Below are 22,560 nucleotides of genomic sequence, written 5' to 3' on the forward strand. Positions count from 1 at the left end.
TTCAATTGTCTTTCTTAGATTGTGAGCCTGTGGGCAGTGTATTCTATTTTCTGGATTTGTAGCATATAAAAACCTATTAGTAATTAAAGTATAATAAACTTCTGAATTAAGGATATTCTTTCTAAATTTGAACTTAAAAATTCTTGCTACTTTTCTGTGTTTCTCATTTAGACTATGTCCCAAAACATATTAACATTTTCTTGTATAATTAGAATTTCTTTATAAAATTACTAACACCACCATTATATTGCTGTATCTTAATTTCTTTAAAGCTTTCCACAGTCATATCACCAAATAGCCCTTGTATAGTTAGTAACTTTCTTTGACAAGGCTAATTTCAATTTTATTACTATCTCAGTTCTATAAGTTATCAGTAGGAGAAATAGACCCCTGTCTTGGCTAAGACATTTGTGAAATAACTGTGTAAGCAAAGCCAGGGATGTCATAGATAATCCATCAGACTAACCCAAAGTTGTTGAAACACAAAATCAACCCCTAGCACTTCTCTCTCTGCCTCCTCTAGAAGCACAGGTAATGGCAGAAAGGAAGCACAGTCAAGAGCTAGTTAGCCCATTCCTGATTCACGTTTGCAATCTCGCTTCTGGTTCCAGTTCTCCCTTAAAACCCCATTTGATTTCTCAACAACTAACAGTCATTGAGTGCCTGAGACAAGCAGGCACTAAGCACACGATGGCAGTAATTCAATAATAATAGATTTGGCTTTATTATTTCCAGTTTGTTTACAGATGGGAAAATTAAGTAGCTTAGTAATTTTCCATGTGCACAGCTGCCGGGTGGCAGCAGACCTTCCTGGTGGGCTGCGCCCAAGACCAGGTTCCCCATCATTGACCTGGACACCTTCTTAGCGGTAGACAACACAAAGAGGATGCGAGCAAGCATTTCCATTTGATATATAATTCATTCTTATTATGTGGACGGTACCAGCATGCTGGCAATGCTGTCTAGTGTGAAATTGAACAGCTGTCTACTCTGTAGTTGGATGTGTTGGTATCTCAGTTAGTGCTGTTCAAGCGTGTTCTGTAGACCAGGAAAGCACAAAATCATTCTGTAGAGGCTTGCCCAAACTTGTTCCCAGAATTGGTGTATGAAGTCCAGAATCGTGTTTTTTCTGTTTGTTTGAGACGCACACCTGGCAATGCTCAGGGCTTACTCCTGACTCTGGTTAGGGACCACTTCTGATAGGCTCAAGGAAACCATGTTGGATGTTGGGGATCAAACCCTGGCCAGCCGCATGCAAGGTAAGTACCTTACTATTGCTCCAGCCCCTCCAAGTAATTTTATGCTCCCCAAAGTTCAGAGATTCTGGTCTAGAGTTTATGCTTCAGAGGGGTTACCTTGCAAATGATCAAATACCAGTTTGGGATATGGGATCAGATTTAAGGGGAAAGGAAAATAAACATAAAATAAATCAGACCATGAATTTTTTTTTTACAGTTTCCATGTTTTGTTTTGTTTTTTCTTTTTTTATTAGTGAAACACCATGAGGTACAGTTATAGGCTTACAAATTTTGTGCTAGGGTTTCAATTATACAATGATCAAGTGCCCATTCCTCCACCAGTGCCCGTCATCCATCACCATGGGTCCCAGCATCCCCCCACCCCCCCATCGCCCCCCCGTCCCATCCTGCCTCTGTGGCAGGGTATTCCCCCTTGTTCTCTCTCTCTTCTTTTGGGTACTGTGTTTTGCAAGAGAGGCTTTGAGTGGCAATCATGTTTGGTCTATATACTACTTTTAGCATGCTTCTCCCACCCTGGGAGGGTCCTCACAACACCCTTCATTTGGTGCTCTCTTCTCTATCTGAGCTTCTTTTCACCTAGAATGTGTGGCTGGCCTTCCATTCATGGAGCAAAATTCCTGGTACTAATCTCAGCCATTCCTGGGTGTTAATCTCCCTTTTTGTTGCTTTATGTTCCCCAGATGAATGCAATCTTTCTGTATCTATCCCGCTCTTTCTGACTCATTTCGCTTAACATGATACTTTCCATGTAGTACCACTTGTATGTAAATTTCATAACTTCATCTTTTCTAACAGCTACATAGTGCTCCATTGTGTAAATGTACCAAAGTTTCTTTAACCAGTCATCTGTTCTTGGGCACTCAGGTTTTTTCCAGATTCAGGCTATTGTAAAGAGTGCTGCAATGAACAAACAATTGCAGATGTCACTTCGACTATACCTTTTTGCCTCTCTGGGATATATTCCCAGGAGTGCTATAGCTGGGTCAAATGGCAGATCAAATTCTAATTTTTGGAGAGTCGTCCATACTGTTTTCCAAAAGGGTTGGACCAGCCGGCATTCCCACCAGCAGTGAAGGAGGGTCCCTTTCTCGCCACATCCGCGCCAGCACCGGTTGCTTTTGTTCTTGTGGATGTGGGCCAGTCTCTGTGGTGTGAAATGATATCTCATTGTGGTTTTGATCTGCATCTCTCTGATGATTAGTGATGTAGAGCATTTTCTCATGTGCCTTTTTGCTATTCGAATTTCTTCTTTGCGAAAGTTTCTGTTCATTTCCTCACCCCATTTTTTGATGGGGTTGGGTGATTTCTTCTTGTGGAGTTTAACCAGTACCTTGTATATCCTTGATATCAACCCCTTGTCGGATGTGTATTTGGTGAATATCCTTTCCCATTCTGTAGGCTGTCTTTGTATTTTGGTCACTGTTTCTTTTGAGGTGCAGAAGCTTCTTAGTTTAAGATAGTCCCATTTGTCTAGCTCTGTTTTCACTTGCTCGGCCAGTGGCGTGACATCTTTGAAGATACCATTAGCTTCAATATCATGGAGAGTTTTGCCGACTTTGTCTTCAATAAACATTATGGATTCTAAACCATGAATTTTTAATGGCTTTAAAACAAAGAAATTTGCATAGAGCCACAAAAGAAACATAAGTGTATTTAAGTTTATATAAGTCATGATAACAAACCCCTTACTTTTAGTTTTAAAATGCTAAAGTTAAAAGTTTTGGGGGCTGGAGTGATAGCATAGTGGGTAGGGCATTTGCCTTGCATGCGGCTGACCCATGTTCGATTCCCAACATCCCATATGGTGCCCTGTGCACTCAGAAGTAATTCCTGAGTACAGAGTCAAGAGTAACCCCTGAGCACCGCTGGGTGTGATCCAAAAAGCAAAAGATAATAAAATAAAAGTTTTGCAGATGATTTCTCAGAAACACTCACTCTCTTCCTGAAACTGTGGTGGAAAAGATGACTTATGCCCTTGGTCATTGGGAGCACATTTATGAGTAAGAAGAACGCTTTGTGCAGTGTGTATTCATGTATTCAGGAGTGCCAGCAATAAGCAGGTCCAGGTCCAGAGCTATTGGCCACCCAAGAAAGACTCGCTCTGTTGTGTCAGGATACTCTGAGGTGGGAGTTGTTTGAATTAGAGCATTATGATTAGCTCCTTGAATACTGTAAGCCCTTTAGCAATGCAGTATTTAAGTGATGTGATGTTTTGCATTTCTGCCTCACTAGACTCAAACTATTAGGTACAAGGAATTCTGTCAAAATATGACATGTCTGGGAAAAAGCAATAGAAAGAACAGAAATTGAAAACTGAGTATTTGAAATGTGAAAAGGACAAGAAATTTTAAAAATTAGAGAACAAAGGGAAACTATTAAAAAGAAAGATAAAAATCAGTCATTTATAAGACATAGAAAGTTTTCATTCCTAGTTCCAATAAAGAACATATCCAAAACAGAACACTTCACTTATTCATTGAAATTTCCAAATGTTTAAATATTCAAATAAAAAATCTGCTTAAAATATTTGTTGCTCCCCACCCCCAATCCTCAGAAATCAAATCAAAGCAAATCCAAAGAAATGCTTTCTTTGGTCCAATCTGAAAAAGTATCACATGACACACGAAACTGATGTAAAAATGTAAGTTATTATTCCAAATTGCCAACTGTTACCACTGAACATCAGTATATAATCTAGTTGAGCAAAACCCCTTTAAATTATAGTTCTCAAAAAGAAAGATATTTAGGACCAAGACCTAACAAAGGCTTAGTTTTAAAATTGTACAGCCAAAATGCTAAATTTTTGAAGTTTGTATGTAATAGAGATAAAGGAATCTCTTGTGGATTTTGTATTCTTTTAAAAGTTCAACAGAAATCCAGAGGGCCCCTGCAGTGTCAGGTGTGGCCTGGGCATTGCTGGCCTTTGGGCCCCCTCGCTGCTCCCCCACAGTGAACCCATGGGCTGATTGGCCACGAATCCCTGAGCACTGCTTGGGAACCCCCCCCAAGAAAAGATAAAAATTATTCTATAATTAGCAGTTACTTAAATAGTATTTTGGTATGTATCTTCCCAAGCATTTTTATGAATAGATACAAATATTTTTTTTGTTTGGGGCCACAAATTTTGGGGGAGGGTTTGTTTGGTTTGGGGCCGTACCTGGTGGTGCTCAGGGGTTACTTCTGACTCTGCACTCAGAAATTACTCCTGGCTGTTCGTGGGAGACCACATGGGATGTGAGAGACCCAGGTCAGCCATGTGCACGAACCTTATCCACTGTACTATCCCGCGGTGCCACCAGCACATACAACCACAAAATCTGAATCTGCATCACTGTCATTTTCTCTTTCCTCCCAAATAAAATCTACAATTTCATTTGGTCTTGATTTTCTCACCTCCTCAGTACTCTTCAAATCACTCTAGCTTTGATTCATTCCTTTCACACAGTTAAAATTACCTTCACTAAGATGGATTCCCTCTGTGTTGATAACTATAAAACACAGTTTTAATTTTCAACATGCCCCCAGCCCTGGGGCTTTCCTGGGCTTCTCTGGGCTTCTATTAAGACATCTCACTACATGCTTTAAGGGCAAGTCCAACTCCCAGGCCACCCTGAGGCCTTTGGGGTGCATCTCAGAGTCCCCTGCATCTACCAAGCACCTTGCTACCCCTGGGATTTCTGTGTTTAGTGTGTTTGTCCCTGGAGGGTTTTGCTTTGCATTTGCTAAGGAAAGGCATTTACTAAGGGACCGGCTCATGACTGGAAATACTTGCTTAAAGAGGAAATTTCCATAGTGCAAATCTCTGAGGGGTAAATACTAACCAAGTAATGACTTGATTTTTTTTAAACTTTGAAAAATAGCAGACTCTAGGGGCCAGAGATGTATAATACAGCGGGTAGGGCAACGTGGCCAACCCAGGTTCGATCCCTGGCTTCCCATATGGTCCCCCAAGCACTGCCAGGAGTAATTCCTGAGTTTAGAGCCAGGAGTAACCCTGAGCATCGCTGGGTGTGACTCCAAAAAAGGCCAAACAAAAAAAAGTAGGAGGCCCTAATGTTTTCTGCTGTTCTTACTGTTTTTGAAATTACAGCTCTTTCTGTTTTTGAAATTACCATATAAAATCACTGCTACTAGTAGTGATTTATTATGGTAGAATTTGTCTACTTTTACTAGCAAACAGTCTTTCAGTTAGCAGAGGATTTAAAAATAGAACAGGGACCAGATAGTACAGCAAGAAGGGCACTTTCCAACCCAGGTTCAATGCTGGCATACAGTGCTCCCTGGAGCACTGCCCGGATTAGTTCCTGAGTAGCCAGGACTAATCCCTGACCATCACTGGGTATGACCCCAACCAAAAACTAATAAATAGGGGCTGGAGTGATAGCACAGTGGGTAGGGCTTCTGCCTTGCATGTGGCCGACCCGGGTTCAATTCTTAGTATCCCTTATGGTCCCCTGAGCACAGCCAGGAGGAGTTCCTGAGTGCAGAGCCAGGAGTAGCCCCTGAGCATTGCCAGGTATGATCCAAAAAGCTAAAAAATAAATAAACTCGCCCCACGGCCTTTCTCTTACCACATGGGAGCTGCAGAGAGGTGCCAAAGGTGAGGCAAAAGGTGGTGTTGAAGACAGCTGGGCTGCTCTCAGCCTGAGCGAGTCTGGGCAGGGGCGGTAGGAAAGCACAGGAGACTCCTTCCTGCTGCTGTGATTTGTGTTCAGGAAAGCGCCCCCTGGAGGAAGGGGCAAGGAAAGCGGCTGTGGGCTTCTGTGAAACAGAAAGAGGAGTCGTTCAGAACTGTGGATCCACGTATGGCTCAAGGCTGGAAGGAGTAAGGACCTGCAGGATTAGTTAGATGGGTGAGTCATCTCTGGATGGAGCAGCAGGTGGAGCAGAGACATAGGATGAAGAGATAATAGAAAGCACTAGTGTCCTTTCCAACCCAGGTTCAATGCTGGCATCACAGTGCTCCCTGCGCATCCTTGTGCAAAGTTGTGGTTACCGAAGTCCAGAGTTTTGAAAAAAGTTTCAAGTTAACTGAGCATTTGCCTTTATGAAATTCTTTTAGTATTGCATAGTTCTTCAGATATTCTGTAAGTTATTAATCGATGGGTAGCTGAAACACCAGTTTTGATGTCATATAGATTATAGATGTATACATTTAAAATTTGTTACATTTTGAAATTCTTTTGAAGGCAAGAAAAGTGCTTCATTTATGTTTAATAGAAAACTTGAGTATATTTACATAGATTTTAAGACATTAATCTTAGGAGAATATTTCACATTGTAGAGTGAGTTTTGGATTCTTTTTTTTATTATTAGTGAGACACCATGAGGTACAGTAAAAATATGGAATGCTTCACGAATTTGCATGTCATCCTTGCACAAGGGCCATGCTAATCTTCTCTGTATATGTGCTGCCGAAGTGAGCACGAGTTTTGGATCCTTAAGGGAAATCTGTTTACTTCCTAGAAGACTACAGCCTCATAATCTAATCTTGTAATCTATATCCAGGTTATAATAGTAATTACATTAGTATTTTATACATATATATGGAAAAATTGTCTCTTGAATTAAGTAGACATTCTATTTTCGAAGTGCTAAGTAGGGTATCTGCCTAAGTTAAATTATAATTCAACTATAGGGTAGTTGTATATGGTTATAAATATCTGTTTTTCTTTACTAATCTGTATGTCTAAATATACCGTTATACACATGTATATTCTGTTACATGACTTAAGGTAAACCTAAGTAAAATGCAGAAACTCTAACACTGAAGCAAAACACAAAATAACCATAAAATGTAAAAGAAGCCCAAGAATGTCACAGCCTAGCGTATTCCTTGTACTTTAAGGATAGAATTTTGTTCTGCTTTGTTTTGTTTTGGGTCACACCTGGTGGAGTTCAGGGCTTTTCCTGGCTCTGTGCTCAGGGATCACTCCCGGCAACCTCAGGAGACCATATGGGGTCCTGGGGGTTGAACCTGGGTGAGCTACATTCAAGGCAAATGGCCTACCTGCTCCAGTCCATGGTGGAGTGAAAAGTAAGAAGCTAGACTGTAGAACAGTTGTTAGTATGTGGTGAGCATGACAGTATATATACTATAGAAGCTGAATCTCAGAAGCCCATTTTCCTGCCAACAGTTCAGGTCCAGCCATGGAATAGGACTGGTAAGGAAATTAATTTCGAAGATTTCTTTCTCCTCCCAACCGTGCCACTCAAGCTAAGGAACTTAGTGCCTGAACACATTTTAAAAATATTGGTTTTAAAGTTATTTGTAAAAGAAAATATTCTCATTTTTTAATGTTTATGCCATTGGCATTTTGACTGTGGAGTGATTGCTAGCCCCAGTATTGGGGAGCAGATTTTGAAAGTTTCCCCCAAACCAACTTAGAGACATTGAACTCACAGCCAGCTATCAGTCAGTTTGAGGTTAACTTTTAGGAAATTAGAACAGTAAATCTTTGTAGTTGCATAGTAGTGTTAATGTTATAAAAATTGGAGTTTATTTATATCCAGGTTTGCAGGAATTTCCCTTAATCTTCTAAATGCAGCTTCTTTTTGCTCTAGCGTGTGAAGTCTGGGCGAGACAGCAGTGGGGGTTCCCGTGGCAAGCGAGAGGGCAGTGCGGGCAGTGGTAAGTCTCGTCTGTCTACCTAGACTATAATCCAAAATTATCCTTTATCTGTTTATCACTGTATCACTGTCCTCCCGTTGTTCATCGATTTGCTCGAGCGGGCCCAGTAACGTCTCCATTGTGACAATTGTTACCGTGTTTGGCATATGGAATATGTCACGGGTAGCTTGCCAGGCTTTGCCATGCAGACGAGATACTCTCAGTAGCTTGCTGGGCCCTCTGAGAGGGGCGGAGGAATCGAACTCAGGTCGGCCATGTTGGCCTCTTGCAAGGCAAACGCCCTACCTACTGTGCTTTTGCTCCAGCCTATTTGTTTTATATAAAGGAAAATTTACCTAACCTAAATTTTGTGAGCAGCTAATCTGATGTATAAATGGGGTATTTATAAATCTCAATGTTTGAATTCTCCCTTTGCTCTGTTCTTGTTTGGGCATCATATCTAGCAGTACTTCGGGGCTACCCCTGGTGTGCCCAGGGGAGCATGCAGTGCTGAGAATTGACTCCTGCACATAAAACATATGCATGGTGAGCCTATCTCCAGGACCCCCAGATTTCAGTCCTTGAATAATATGACTTGTTTCCACAAGTTAGTTAATGAGCAGGTGCATGTTGAGTAAGTTTATGGATGTCCATGCAAATGAGGTCTTATATGTTACAATTTTTGCATTTTTAGGAGCAGAAATAGTTCAAAAGCTGGAGCTATCTGGCATGCATTGGCTCCCAATTCCTCCCAGGTTGCACAGGGTCCTCTACCCTAGCAGCACAGGGTAGTCCCAGAGGCTGTAAGCACCCTAGGGGTTGGCCCGGCGTGCCATGGGCCATGCCTGTACTGCCACTGGCATTGTACTGTGCTGAGCTTGAACCTGCCGACTCACCTGTCAGTCCAAGTGCTTAGGAGAGACTCCTGGACCCCCTGCACCTGCTTGGGAGGAACCTCCAAAATCACTTTCTACAGAGGAGGAAAAAGACTGTCTTGCAGAAGGCTGGAACTTAGGCTTTTTTAGCCTCACTTTTAGTGTAGAAATAGTGCTGATGCAGTAACTATGTACATCAGTACCATAAACTTAAACACTATTATAATCAAATAATCTATAATAAAAGAAATAGTGCGGTCTGGGAATTAGGATGCATGGTGCTTGTCTCAGTACAAATCATGACAACCACATCTCTGGACCAACAAGTAAATGTAGATTCTAGGTGATTTCTAAATTTCTTTGCATTTCTGAATTTCTTTACTCTGACTGTTTATGGTATCATTACTTAATGGAAAGGTTTGGTAAATTTTTCTTTCCTTTTTTATCATTTGTAGAATATAGCTGCTTTTTTTAGTACTAGTGGTAAGGGAGAGGGATCAGGTAGTACTTATTTATATTAGTTTTACTTAGTATAAATTTGGAAGTTTTAAATAATTGGAAAAATAAATTCTAAATTGGTATCTAAAAAAAATAATAACTACTTTGGGGGATGAAGCGATAGTACAGTGGGGAGAACATTTTCCTTGTTTGTGGCTGGTTTGAGTTCGATCCCCAGCATCCCATATGGTCCTCTGAGCACTTCCAGGAGTAATTCCTGAGTGTAGGGCCTGGAGTAACACCTGAGCATTGCCGGGTGTGATCCAAAAACCCAAAAAAGTTTTAAAAATACCTATTTTGTCTCATATTCATGCTTAGCACTTTCATACACATATAACACAGGTCCAACAGTATAGAACTGCCTGATTGTATTTTATACTGCTGGTGATCTAGGAATCAGAACAAAGGAAATATGGGCATAAGTCTAAAAATAGGCCGTTCATTTGTTCACAAGTACTTACTGGATGCACATTGACTCCAACATGGGGATGAGTGTCGAGGCTCTAGGAATGAGCCCTGCACTTCCCTAAATGACAGTCTGCTTGGGAAGACACAGTCTATGTGCACGGCCAGGGCAGGAAATGCACGTGTGGTTCCTAACTTGCTTAGGGTGAAAGCTGCAGCTGGGAAAGATGTTTTTCCCTTGGGTTCAGAGTTCTGCTTTGCCAAATACGTTCAAGCAATTGCAGCCACCAATAGTAGCTGCTTCTAACGAGACAAGATTATTCTCCAAGTATTAGTTAACTTCTCCAGCTGAGCTTCGTAATTCTGCATGTTGGCCCCATGTTACCTGCTGCTCAGAGCTTGAGAAATCAGTAGAAACATACCTGAGCCGAGTCCAAGAGTGTCCAAGGTGGCCTGCCGCACTGCGGGGTAGCCACTTCGCATCTCCCAGGCTTCTGTGAACATGGCAGACAGTTGTGGCTCCGTGTATCCCCAGATACCAGAAATCTCTTTAATTTGGCCTCTCCCTAGCACAGTGGTAGGGCGTTTGCCTTGCACGCAGCCAACATGGCCGACCCGAGTTCGATTCCTCCGCCCCTCTCGGAGAGCCCGGCAAGCTACCGAGAGTATCTCGCCCGCCCGGCAGAGCCTGGCAAGCTCCCCGTGAAGTATTCGATATGCCATCACAGTAACAACAAAGTCTCCAATGGAGACATTACTGGGCCCGCTCGAGCAAATCGATGAACAACGGGAGGGCCTTTACCTTTACCTTTACCTTTGGCCTCTCCCTAACTCTTGTTTTAATGTGTTCATTTGATTGCCTGGGCTTGGGTTCTGGGCCCAAGGGATCTGTCCCAGAGGTTCTCCTTGATCCAGATGCCCCTTAAACCCTGTGTAAGAGCCCCTGGGGCCTAATGTATTCTGGAATTCAGCCATTTGTTTGGAGTCTAAAATTAGGAATCATGTAAATACCCACAGGGAACAGCTCATAGTCAAAGTGTTAATTTAGTAAAGCTTAATTGTACTAAAGCTAAATAAGGAATGAAAATAGTTCTCGTCAAATCACTTTTATGTGCAAGAAATTAGAGGTTATACCTCCTGAAAATGCCTTTCAGAGCTCTTTAGAGTCTGTAGTTGTATATTAGGAACCATGGACTTAATGCAATGAAAATGCTCTTAACTCTGAGTCAGCAGATAAGACTTTGTATATACGTTGAAAATTCACCAGATCAACGCACTAGCTCTTTTAAAGCAAGCAACCTGTGATATGAGCTCTTCTGAAATTAAGTGTTCCTTTAAGAAATAATTGCCTTGGGGCTGGAGAGATAGCACAGCGGGTAGGGCGTTTGCCTTGCACACAGCCGACCCAGGTTTGATTCCCAGCATCCCATATGGTCCCCTGAGCACCGCCAGAGGTAATTCCTGAGTGCAGAGTCAGTAGTAACCCCTGTGCATCGCCAGGTGTGACCCAAAAAGAAAAAAAAAAAGAAAGGAAATAATTGCCTTAGGAAATACTATTTATTGAAATTTTAGGGTCAAGTTCACCATCTTTAAGAGATCCTACACTTCTTAACTTCAGGTTAAGCCAGCTAGTTCTTCCAAAAACACCAATAACCTAACTCAGAGTATTCCCAAGTCTTACTAAACTTATGAAGTGTCTCCAGTGCTAACTTTTAAACCTGCTTCAGAGAGAGCAGGGCCTGGAGAGATGCCGGACCTGCCCTCAGAACTGCCCCAGGCGGCTGCTGCAAAACCAGAGGGCAGCGTACAAATGACACAGACAGCGTCCAAACTCTATCCTGGGTCCAGAGAGGTGGTACAGGAGGCAGGGTATTTGCCTTGCATGCGACCACCACGGGTTTGATCCCCAACATCCCTATGGTTCCCAGTCCCTGCCAGGAGTGATCCCTGAGCACAGCCAGTTGAGGCCCCCCAACAAACACAAAGCAGGGATTCTCAAGCAAGTTCCCCAGCACACTCTGATGTCTGCCCCTCAACTGTGCAGGAAGGCCAGGTTTGCTCCATGGAGCCTGGTTCTCTAGTGTGCAGGTTGAGCTTGGCACCCCACAGGAAAGAGTCCCAAGCCTTTCTGCACTTGTGCTGTGCTTCAGAATAAAATGGCGCTTCTGCCCCTTGACCTGGACCTTTTTCATGGCCAGGGCCGGTGGGGGGGCGGAGGGGGGCGGAGAAACACAGACCAAAGGAGAGGCTGGACTGTCGCGGGTCTGGGACAGAGACCTTTCTGTAAAATCTGTGCCTCCTGGTCCTGGCCTTCCCTCGCTGCTGCTTTTTCTTTCAAAACATGTTTTCCTGACTCTTATCCAGTCAGTTTCGGTTCAACACAAACAATTCTTTTTTTTTTTTATTTTTTTTTAATTTTTTAATTCCTTGGGGAAATACTATGTTAATTCATGTTTTTTTCCCCCCTTTATTTTATTTTATTTTTTTTAAAGTTGTAGATTTACAATTTTTTGTGCTTTGGTTTCAATCATACAATGATCAGATACCCATCCCTCCACCAGTGCCCATCTTCCACCACCATGGATAATATCCCTCCCACCCCCATCCCCCCTGTCTCTGTGGCAGGGCAATCCCCTGTGTTCTCTCTCTCCTTTTGGTCAACACAAACAATTCTAGGGCACAAATCAACCTTTCTCCCCCTTGAGGAGTGGCGGAGCAGAAACTGAGCGAGTGTTTCTGCAGCTAGTGTAGTTTGTGGTGCTCGGGTCTCAGCACAGCACTGAGCAATTCCAGCCCAGGCACAGTCGCATGCCCCCTTTGCCTTTTATCTCATTTTTAAAATTTCCTACTGCCTTGCATATCATCTCTCTGCAGCCATATCTCATGCTTCTTTGAGGACTCTCCACCCGCACACTGTCGAGAACCACACATCCGTTTCTTCCTGTTCATGGTTCCTTCTGGCTTCAGGTCTGCGTCAGCCGACAGTGGAGACTTTCTCTTTCCTTTGACTTGGGGGGCTTCTACCCAGAAGAGCCAGTGCCACCTTAGGATGCACCCTGGCACCAGTCGGCTCCCCCACTCCAGCACCGCCACGTCATGCCACGGAGGACAGGCACGCAGCCAGTCCTTATGACCCAGCACCTGCAGCCCCTACCCTCACCCATCTCCCCCGGCAGCTGCTATGGCCTAGGCATGTGCCGTTACTTCTTCATGGGGGTGCTTGATGATTCTCTCTGATCCACAGTGTAGACAAAGTTTGCTGTGCATCTGTCTGAGGCCAGCGTCAAACTGGTTCAAGTGAAAGTAAATAAAATATCTCAAACTGGATTTTTAAAGTGGTGTCTAAAGGCCAGAAAGACAGCTTAAACAGTGGAGCACATTCCTAGCAATTGTGATGCCTTGTCTTCCTTCCTTCCTTCCTTCCTTCCTTCCTTCCTTCCTTCCTTCCATTCCTCGCTCCCTCCCTTCCTCTCTCTCCCTTGGGATTGGAGCTCAGGGAATCATATGTGGTGCCTGGAATTGAATCTGGGTTGGCCACATGCCAGGCAGATGCCCTACCCACTGTGCTATCACCCCATAAGGTGTCCATTTCTCTCTGCAGCACCACCTGCCCCCCAGCTATGTGGGTCAGCCCCCATGGCTCCTGAAGGCCTGAACAGGCTTCACAGAGCTCAGCACCCAGAGCATAAGGCCACACCACCAGACTGAATATCTCCAGGAGGGGCTCGGGCCCCTTAAGCTCTACTGGATGTGAGATATATATATATCACGGTCCTCCCGGTGTTCATCAATTTGCTCGAGCGGGCCCAGTAATGTCTCCATCATGAGACTTGTTGTTACTGTGTTTGGCATATTGAATACATCACGGGGAACTTGCCAGGCTCTGCCGTGCGGGTGAGAGACTCTCGGTAGCTTGCCCAGCTCTCCGAGAGGGGCGGAGGAATCAAACTCGAGTCGGCCATGTTGGCTGGTTGTAAGGCAAACGCCCTACCACTGTGCTATCACTCCAGCCATATATATACAGATATATATATATATCTGAAAGTGTTCCATGGAAGGAGAAATTTGGGGAACTCAAAGATCAGAACTTTGATTTATATAAAATGAAATGATTGAGGGCCAGGAGAGTTGCTCTGTGACCTCATGGCAGCCTTTTTCTGTTCATCTGTCCTGTGGGCCCAGTCCCCTTCCTCTCCAGTCTGGGTTCAGAACCCTCAGGATGTATAGGGGTCACCAGGAAGACTTGTTAAAGTGAACTCTTCTGGCTCCGTGTTTGTGACAGGCCTTGCATTTCTGGTGAGGTACCAGCAGGTACTGATGTGCTGGACTTGGGGCCACCATTGAGAATAGTGTTGCTGCTTAAAGGATAAAACACAAGATTAAATGGGACAATTTTTCTTTTAAGTCGTGGGACTGAAATGATAGTACAGTGAGCAGAGTGCTTGCCTTGCACATGGCCCAGCTAGGTTTGCTCTCCGCGTATGGTCCCATGATCACTCCTACTAGGAGTGGTCCCTGAGGACTGAGCTAGGAGTGAAGCACTGAGCACTCTGTGGCTCCAAAAATCATAACCAACAAAACTCAAAATTATAGCCTGTCACTCCCTGACTGCTGTGGAAGGAGTGAGTGTGACACACACAGCCCAGTCCGGTCCAGGGTTTAGCAGCTGCGGACACACACTGGGTTCTCAGGCATCACAGCTGCTGCTCCTGCTGCTGCTGCTGCTGTTGGGTTCTGCAGATTATTGTCAAGTAAGAGTCAAGATCTTACTCTTGAGAAGGGCTCCACTATGCCTGGTAATTGGTATCTGCTGAATGCTGTCTCTGCTTGGCGGGAGATCTACAGAAAGGTGAGTCCTGAACATGTTAAAATTCATGGCAGATAAGAAATGTTTCAGGGGAGCTGGAGCGATAGCACAGCGGGTAGGGCTGTGCTATTTGCCTTGCACACGGCCGGCCTGGGTTCGATTCCCAGCATCCCATATGGTCCCCTGAGCACTGCCAGGAGTGATTCCTGAGTGCAAAGCCAGGAGTAACCCCTGAGCATCGCCAGGTGTGACCCCAAAAAGCCAAAAAAAGAAATGTTTAGGGCCTGGATTATCATCCATAAAGACCATCATCCAAGAAGAGCTACCACAGACGGAAGGTGCAGAATTCTCTGAAACAGGAAGCAGCTGATGTGACCATGGTGTGAGAAAGGCGGTCCCATCCTTGTTTTACTCAAAGGAGGAACAACGAACAGTGAGCTGAGGAGTTTAGGATGCCACAGCCTGGGTGAAATTATGGTTGGCTTGCAGACTCTGCTGAAAGGTGCTGGAGATGGTGCTGGAGCACAGTAGCGTGGAAGTATATTCTTCATCCAGATGGAGCCAGATTAATGCCAGGGACAATGCTCTAGCCCATATCCTTTCTGCCCCACAGAGCTGCTGACAGCGGACAGAGTGACAGGACTCAGAGCTGGGACCCCAGAAAGGAAATTCATATGTGGAGACAGTAGTCGGACTAGACATACAGCAAGCAGTTACAGGCCTACCTACCTACTGAAGCCAGAAGTTAAAAAACAGAAAGCTCTCATGTTAATCTCAGTAAAAAGAAAATAAATATGTGAAAAAAAAAAACAAAAAGCAAGAAATCAAATTAAGCAATAGCATCAACTAAAAGAAAAATAAAAGTAGTTAAGTTTTTAGTTGTGAATCATTGGTTAAAAAAAAAGGGTGAGAGGCTAAAGTAGAAAAACGAGCAGTTAAAGATATGTACAAAGACATATATAAAGATATGAGGATGTAAAAAGATGCATTATAAAGGAAAATACATTTTGAGATATCAGACTTCAAATTTGACAGTGACAAGGGGAGAACAGCTCTCTATGGACTAACCTCAAAGGCAGAGCAGATAACATATCCCTGTCAGACAAAGTTCAGAATTGCTCTAATAAAGAAACTCAGGAGGACCAGGGAGACCGCTCAAAGATGAGCATGAGCTTTGCGGCAGGAGCCCAGGTTCAGTCTCCAGCACCACAGTTCCCCTGCACAGCACTGGGGTGAACCCCTTGCCCAACCAGCTATCAAACACTGCTTGATATGGCCCAAAGGCAAACTTAACAGTGAACAAAGAAACCCAGAGAAGAAAACGGAGAAAGGCTGGTCATCATGATTCAAGAGAACACAGAGACGCTAATCAAAGATACCAAGCAAAATTCAGAAAAAGCATGAGCTCAGAAATAAAACTAATGAACAGAAAGTAAACATTTCCCATTTTAAATAAAAAAAAATAATAATGTGAAGAACTCAAGAAATACTGTCAAGAACCAGGAAAACTATGGAAGCAAGAGTAGGAATGATTCCCCAGAACCACAGGGTCCCCAAGTAGAGGAATGAACCAGTGAGCTCAAAGACTGTATTGTATGAAACATCCTAGTGGAAGGAGAGAGAAAAAAGAAGTAAAAAGAAAAAAACAATGGGGTGGAGGGATGGGTGTTCAGTCATTGTATGACTGAAACTGAATCATGAAAACTTTGTAATCTCACAGTGATTCAATTAAAAGAAAAAAGTAAGAGTGGGCTGGAGATTGCTCAATGGGCTGAAGATGTGCTCTGAATATAGGAGGCCTGAGTTCAGTCCCAGCACCACATGGGTTCCTAATCACAGCTGGAAGCAGTCCTTGTGCACAGAGGTAGACATAATCCCTGATGATCACCAGGTGTGCCCAAAAAAAGGAAAAAAGAGAGGACAATCAATGTGTGAAATACCCAACTTCATTAGGAAAGGCAGCGTATGGATGTGGGTGTCCCAGAAGGGGAAGAGAAAGAGAGAGAACTTGTTTAAGGAAATAAGCTTGGAGCATTGAGGAACAATGAAATGGTGAGCTACTGGTGACATAGGGACAGTGGGGATGGGTCTTTCGTGGTAGGAGGTGCAGTAACTTTGCGGTTTTGTATGCATGCATAAACAGTATTGTAACCATATTACCTAAACTATAATAAAGACATTAATTGTAAAAAGTCATAAGAAAATCAAATACCAGACATTGATCTAAAGTAGATCTATAACAGGTCTGAAATAGAGACCCTACAATACTGTAGTCTTTATTTTTATAGTTGTCTTTCCCTCTGGGAGAGCCCGGCAAGCTACTGAGAGTATCCCACCTGCACGGCAGAGCCTGGCAGTCTCCCCGTGGGGTATTCAGTATGCCAAAAACAGTAACAAGTCTCACAATGGAGACGTTACTGGTGCCCGCTCAAGCAAATTGATGAACAATGGAAGGACAGTGCTACAGTGCTACAGCTGTTATTTATATTTTCTCTCTGAATTCTTACTCTCTTTGGGTTGCCATTTATATGAAATATCTTTTTCTCATCTTTCCCTGTCAATTTGTATCATTATGTATAAAATTAATCTTTTAGGAACCAGAGAGATAGAACAAGAGGTCAGGTTCATGCCTTGAATATGGTCAGCCCTGGTTTGAATCCCCGACTCTGCATGATATGGTCCCCTAAGTATTACCAGGGCTCACTCCTGAAGATAGAGCCACGAATAACTCCTGAGCACCGGTATCACCCCCTTCAAATAAAAATAAATAAAATGAATCTGTTATAGATAGCATTGTTGTTGAAACTTCTGAAAAATTCTTTTAGCCATCTTTTTTTATTTTTTTTGCCATCTTTTTAAATTGAATCTTTTTAAATCAAATTCTTTTTTTTTTGTTATGGTTGAAGTGACATGGTTACCTAGTGTTTACGTTAGTACTTGTGTTGTACAGAAACAGCCCCTCCACCACCACTGGTGTCCAGGACCCTCCACAGTCCGGGGGTCCCTTTTAGTCTGCCCCTTCAGTGTTTAATCCTTTTAATGCATCTTTTTAATTTCTGTACTTATGAAAGTAGATTTGTGATAGGTCGAAATAGAGACCCTACAGTACTGTAGTCGTAGTTATTTTTATAGCTCTGGTTATGTTTTACAGATGTTATTTATATTTTCTCTCTGAATTTAAAGGGATTTATCACCACCATGCCAGTGTTACAGGACTGTTTGTTTTTAAGTGTCCCTTTACCAGAGAACTTGACACTTTAATGTGCTGCTATATTCCTATCTAGCTGGTGTTTGTTTCGATCTACAGTACTCCTTCGAGTAATTTGGTGTTGAGTAACTCCCTCTCCTTTCACTTGTCCAGGAGATTCTTCTTCCTTTTCAAGCAGTGTTTTTGAGGGACAGTTTTACGATTCTTGCATGTTTATTTTTTTCTCTAGCATTTTGAATTTGCCACCCACCTCCCTTCCAGCCTGTAATCTGCTAAGAAATCTGCTGATGATCTCTGTACATAAAAGTCACAGATTTTTCTCTTGCTGGTTTTAAGATTTCTCTTTTTGACTTTTGAATTTAATTATAAAGTGCCTCAGTGTGGACTCTCTTAGGTTTATCCTAGTTGAGATCTTTTGTGCTCCTACTATTGGATATTAATTTTCTTCATATTTGGAAAGTTTCATCTATTCAAATAATTTCTCTGTCCCATTGTCCTTATTCTCTCTGTGGGATTTCTATAATATATTGATATACTAATCATCTCCCATAATTTTCTTAGACTTTCTTCACTTTCCTTCATTTCTTTCTTTTTGTTCCCCTGATGCAATAATTCAAGTGACTAATATGTTTTTAATTCACTGATAATTTTTTTCTGTTTGATCTTATCTCCTTTGGTGATGATTTTGATGATTTTTAAAATTTGGATGATTTTTAAAAGTAAAGTTATACATTACTTAAATCTTTAGTTTCAGAATTTGTTTGGTTCTCTCTTCTTGAAACTTTTATTTCTTGATTGATAGTTTCTCTTTAGCTTTTTAGCTCAGCTTCCTGGTTTCACTTATTGTCTATTAGCTTTTTACTGTAGCACATAGGGCTGGAGCGATAGCACAGCGGGTAGGGCGTTTGCCTTGCACGCAGCCCACCAGACTAATCCAGGTCTGATTCCTCCTCCGCCCCTCTCGGAGAGCCCAGCAAGCGTGACATATTCAATATGCCAAACACAGTAACAAAAAGTCTCACAATGGAGATGTTACTGGGCCTGCTGGAGCAAAGATGAATAAGAGGAGGACAGTGCTACTGTAGCAAACTAAGCTTCTTACAATGACAGTGTGAATCATTTGCTTGTCTTGGGACCACACCCAGTGTAAACGGGGCTGCCCCCAGCTCCGTGCTCCGGGACTGCAGAGCCTGGGATCCAAGTCCAGACCTCCTGGCTGCAAAGCTTTTGCTTGGTTTTTGTTTTGTCAGGGCTTGATTTTGATTCTTCTTCTTTGTTTCTTCAAATGCCTTGTTACTTTTTTTAGTGATTGGTTCCCTTGTGGAAACCATGTCTCCCTTCCAGTCTTTTTGAGCTGCCTTTATGCAGGGGGTGACTTTCAACTCTAAAAAATTATGGGACCTTGTCAGGCTTTGGGGGATGAGAAAAGTTCTTAGTCTTCTCTCAAATTCTGCTTTTCTTTTTTTCCATTTTAGAAGTGTGTGTGGTGCCCCTTAAGTGTTTGTAATGTCTTGCTTCCTTTGTCATGTGTTTGTAGTACATAGGATGTGTGTGGCTGACGCAGGGCACCGAGTCCCTTTTAGCTCTCTGAATCTCCCAAACATTCATAATTATCCAGTTCCTCCACCCACTCCCCTGCCCCCCACCACCAGGTAGCTGGAATGTTGAGTGGACATTTAACTCTCATTTTTCCCTGCTGAGAAAGCAGGAAGGAGCTGGACGCCATCCAGATGGCAGCAAGCTGTGCTAGCCACTGTGTGGGGGGGGCGGTCGGTACTTCTGCCCCATAACAGGCCACTGTTGCCTTGTTTTCTCAGCAGCTTCCGAGCGCCTGGAATATGGTTTCACATAGCAGACCAAATCAGGCAAGAGAGAAACAAATCTCTCTTACAGGTAGCACTGCCCTCCCATTGTTCATCGATTTGTTCCAGTGGGCCCAGTAATGTCTCCATTGCGAGACTTGTTGTTAATGTGTTTGGCATATCGAATACGTCACAGGGAGCTTGCCAGGCTTTGCCAAGCGGGCAAGATACTCTCAGTAGCTTGCTGGGCTCTCCAAAAGGGGCAGAGGAATCGAACCTGGGTCGGCCGGCTGGCCGTATGCAAGGCAAACGCCCTACCCGCTGTGCTATCGCCGTATTTCCCTGAAAAACTGTGGGGTGTGCGTTCCCTTCTCTTTTTATCCCAACAGAGACCCTGCAAGCTTGACTTTTTTCTCCCAGTCAGAACTTAGGCTGACATGAGGTGGAGCTGACAGTTAAAATGCATAGGACAGCGGGGAGGGCAGTCCTGGGTTCAATCTCCAGCACCCTACCTGATCCTCAGAGCCCTGCCAGGAGTGACTGCTGAGCACAGAGCCAGGAGTAAGCCCTGAGTGCGGTGGGTGTGGACAAAAATGTTTTCTTTCTTGTTTCAGTTTTGTGTTCTTGACTTTGACCTTGTTTGCAGTACTGTATTTTTCTAACCGGGTTCTAGAATTCACGTGCAGCCTTTGGAGTTCTATACAGGGCTGTTAAGTCAGGTTTTTTGTGTAGAAACAAGTCTGGAGCTTCCCATTTCACTCTCTTGCTGACTGCAAAATTTTAAGTTTGTGTTCATTCATTTCTGTTTCTACTCTGGTTTTTTGTTTTGTTTTGTTTTGTTCTGATTTGCTCGAGCGGGCCCAGTAACGTCTCCACTGGAGACTTTGTTGTTACTGTGTCTGGCATATCGAATACTCTCGGTAGCTTGCCGGGCTCTCCAAGAGGGGCGGAGGAATCGAACTCGGGTCGGCCATGTTGGCTGCGTGCAAGGCAGACGCCCTACCCGCTGTGCTATCGCTCCAGCCCTAAGGTAAAGGCCCTCCCGTTGATCGTCGATTTGCTCGAGCGGGCCCAGTAACGTCTCCATTGGAGACTTTGTTGTTACTGTGTCTGGCATATCGAATACTCTCGGTAGCTTGCCGGGCTCTCCGAGAGGGGCGGAGGAATCGAACTCGGGTCGGCCATGTTGGCCACGTGTAAGGCGAACGCCCTACCCGCTGTGCTATCGCTCCAGCCCGGACGAGAGCAGTGCAGTCTCTGCCCCCGCGCTTCGGTGTTCCTTCCCGGAGTCCCTTGGAGGGGAGCGGGTTGAGCTTTCCTCCCCGCCCCGGCCAGGGCTACGGCAGCTGGAGACCTCCAGGACCAGCCACCACCATGCTGAGACCACTCTCCGCACACCTGAAGGTACTGGCAGAGGGACAAAGCCACGCGGGTTCCGGGGCCGAGACCTCCAAGCCTACTCGAATTGGAGTCGAGCATCTTCCACCCAGATCCTCCAAATTCCAGTAGGCGGGGGTCACACCCACCACCTGGCCCCCTGGCGCCGTGTAATCCCATCAGCGGCCAAGACTCAGAGACGATAAAATCCAGATCCCGGACGAGAGCAGTGCAGTCTCTGCCCCCGCGCTTCGGTGTTCCTTCCCGGAGTCCCTTGGAGGGGAGCGGGTTGAGCTTTCCTCCCCGCCCCGGCCAGGGCTACGGCAGCTGGAGACCTCCAGGACCAGCCACCACCATGCTGAGACCACTCTCCGCACACCTGAAGGTACTGGCAGAGGGACAAAGCCACGCGGGTTCCGGGGCCGAGACCTCCAAGCCTACTCGAATTGGAGTCGAGCATCTTCCACCCAGATCCTCCAAATTCCAGTAGGCGGGGGTCACACCCACCACCTGGCCCCCTGGCGCCGTGTAATCCCATCAGCGGCCAAGACTCAGAGACGATAAAATCCAGATCCCGGACGAGAGCAGTGCAGTCTCTGCCCCCGCGCTTCGGTGTTCCTTCCCGGAGTCCCTTGGAGGGGAGCGGGTTGAGCTTTCCTCCCCGCCCCGGCCAGGGCTACGGCAGCTGGAGACCTCCAGGACCAGCCACCACCATGCTGAGACCACTCTCCGCACACCTGAAGGTACTGGCAGAGGGACAAAGCCACGCGGGTTCCGGGGCCGAGACCTCCAAGCCTACTCGAATTGGAGTCGAGCATCTTCCACCCAGATCCTCCAAATTCCAGTAGGCGGGGGTCACACCCACCACCTGGCCCCCTGGCGCCGTGTAATCCCATCAGCGGCCAAGACTCAGAGACGATAAAATCCAGATCCCGGACGAGAGCAGTGCAGTCTCTGCCCCCGCGCTTCGGTGTTCCTTCCCGGAGTCCCTTGGAGGGGAGCGGGTTGAGCTTTCCTCCCCGCCCCGGCCAGGGCTACGGCAGCTGGAGACCTCCAGGACCAGCCACCACCATGCTGAGACCACTCTCCGCACACCTGAAGGTACTGGCAGAGGGACAAAGCCACGCGGGTTCCGGGGCCGAGACCTCCAAGCCTACTCGAATTGGAGTCGAGCATCTTCCACCCAGATCCTCCAAATTCCAGTAGGCGGGGGTCACACCCACCACCTGGCCCCCTGGCGCCGTGTAATCCCATCAGCGGCCAAGACTCAGAGACGATAAAATCCAGATCCTGGAACCGCGCGGCCGCATTCGCGGCCGCGCGACATCTTATTATCTCATTCCTACTTTGGACAAACTTGCAGGCTGTCGAATGTAGCCTGCCCACAGGGCAGAGTCTGGCAAACTCCCCGTGGCCTACCAAATATGCCAAATACCAGTAACAATGATGGGTCTCATTCTCCTAAAGAGCCCTGAATATAATCTCAGGGCTAGGATGAAAGAGACGTTACTGGGGCCTGCTCGAGGCAATCGACGATTAACAGGATGATGAAATGAAATGAAAAAATGTTTTGTTCTGTTTTGGGGCCACACCTAGTGATGCTCAAGGCTTACTCCTGACTCTGCGCTCATGAATTACTCCTAATGGTGCTCAGGGGACTGTATGGGGTGCTGAGGATAGAACCCAGGTCAGCTGCATGCAAGGCACCTCCCTACCCAT

General features: G+C 44.9%; 1 protein-coding gene and 1 pseudogene across 5 annotated transcripts in view; one reads left to right on the forward strand and one right to left on the reverse strand.

Moving 5' to 3' along the window:
- Positions 1-22,560, forward strand: part of IFT88 (intraflagellar transport 88) — a 149,282-nt gene that overhangs the window by 120,062 nt on the left and 6,660 nt on the right. For all 5 annotated transcript variants that reach the window (XM_056133020.1, XM_056133019.1, XM_056133022.1 and 2 more), the window contains one exon: positions 7,824-7,890. In XM_056133020.1, the coding sequence (XP_055988995.1) occupies positions 7,824-7,890 (67 nt within the window). The remainder of the gene's footprint in view (positions 1-7,823; positions 7,891-22,560) is intronic.
- LOC130041026 (uncharacterized) lies at positions 6,597-6,686 on the reverse strand (annotated as a pseudogene).

This window comes from Sorex fumeus, unplaced genomic scaffold (assembly GCF_029834395.1).
Source record: "Sorex fumeus unplaced genomic scaffold, SorFum_2.1 ptg000095l, whole genome shotgun sequence".
Taxonomy (NCBI): Eukaryota; Metazoa; Chordata; class Mammalia; order Eulipotyphla; family Soricidae; genus Sorex; species Sorex fumeus.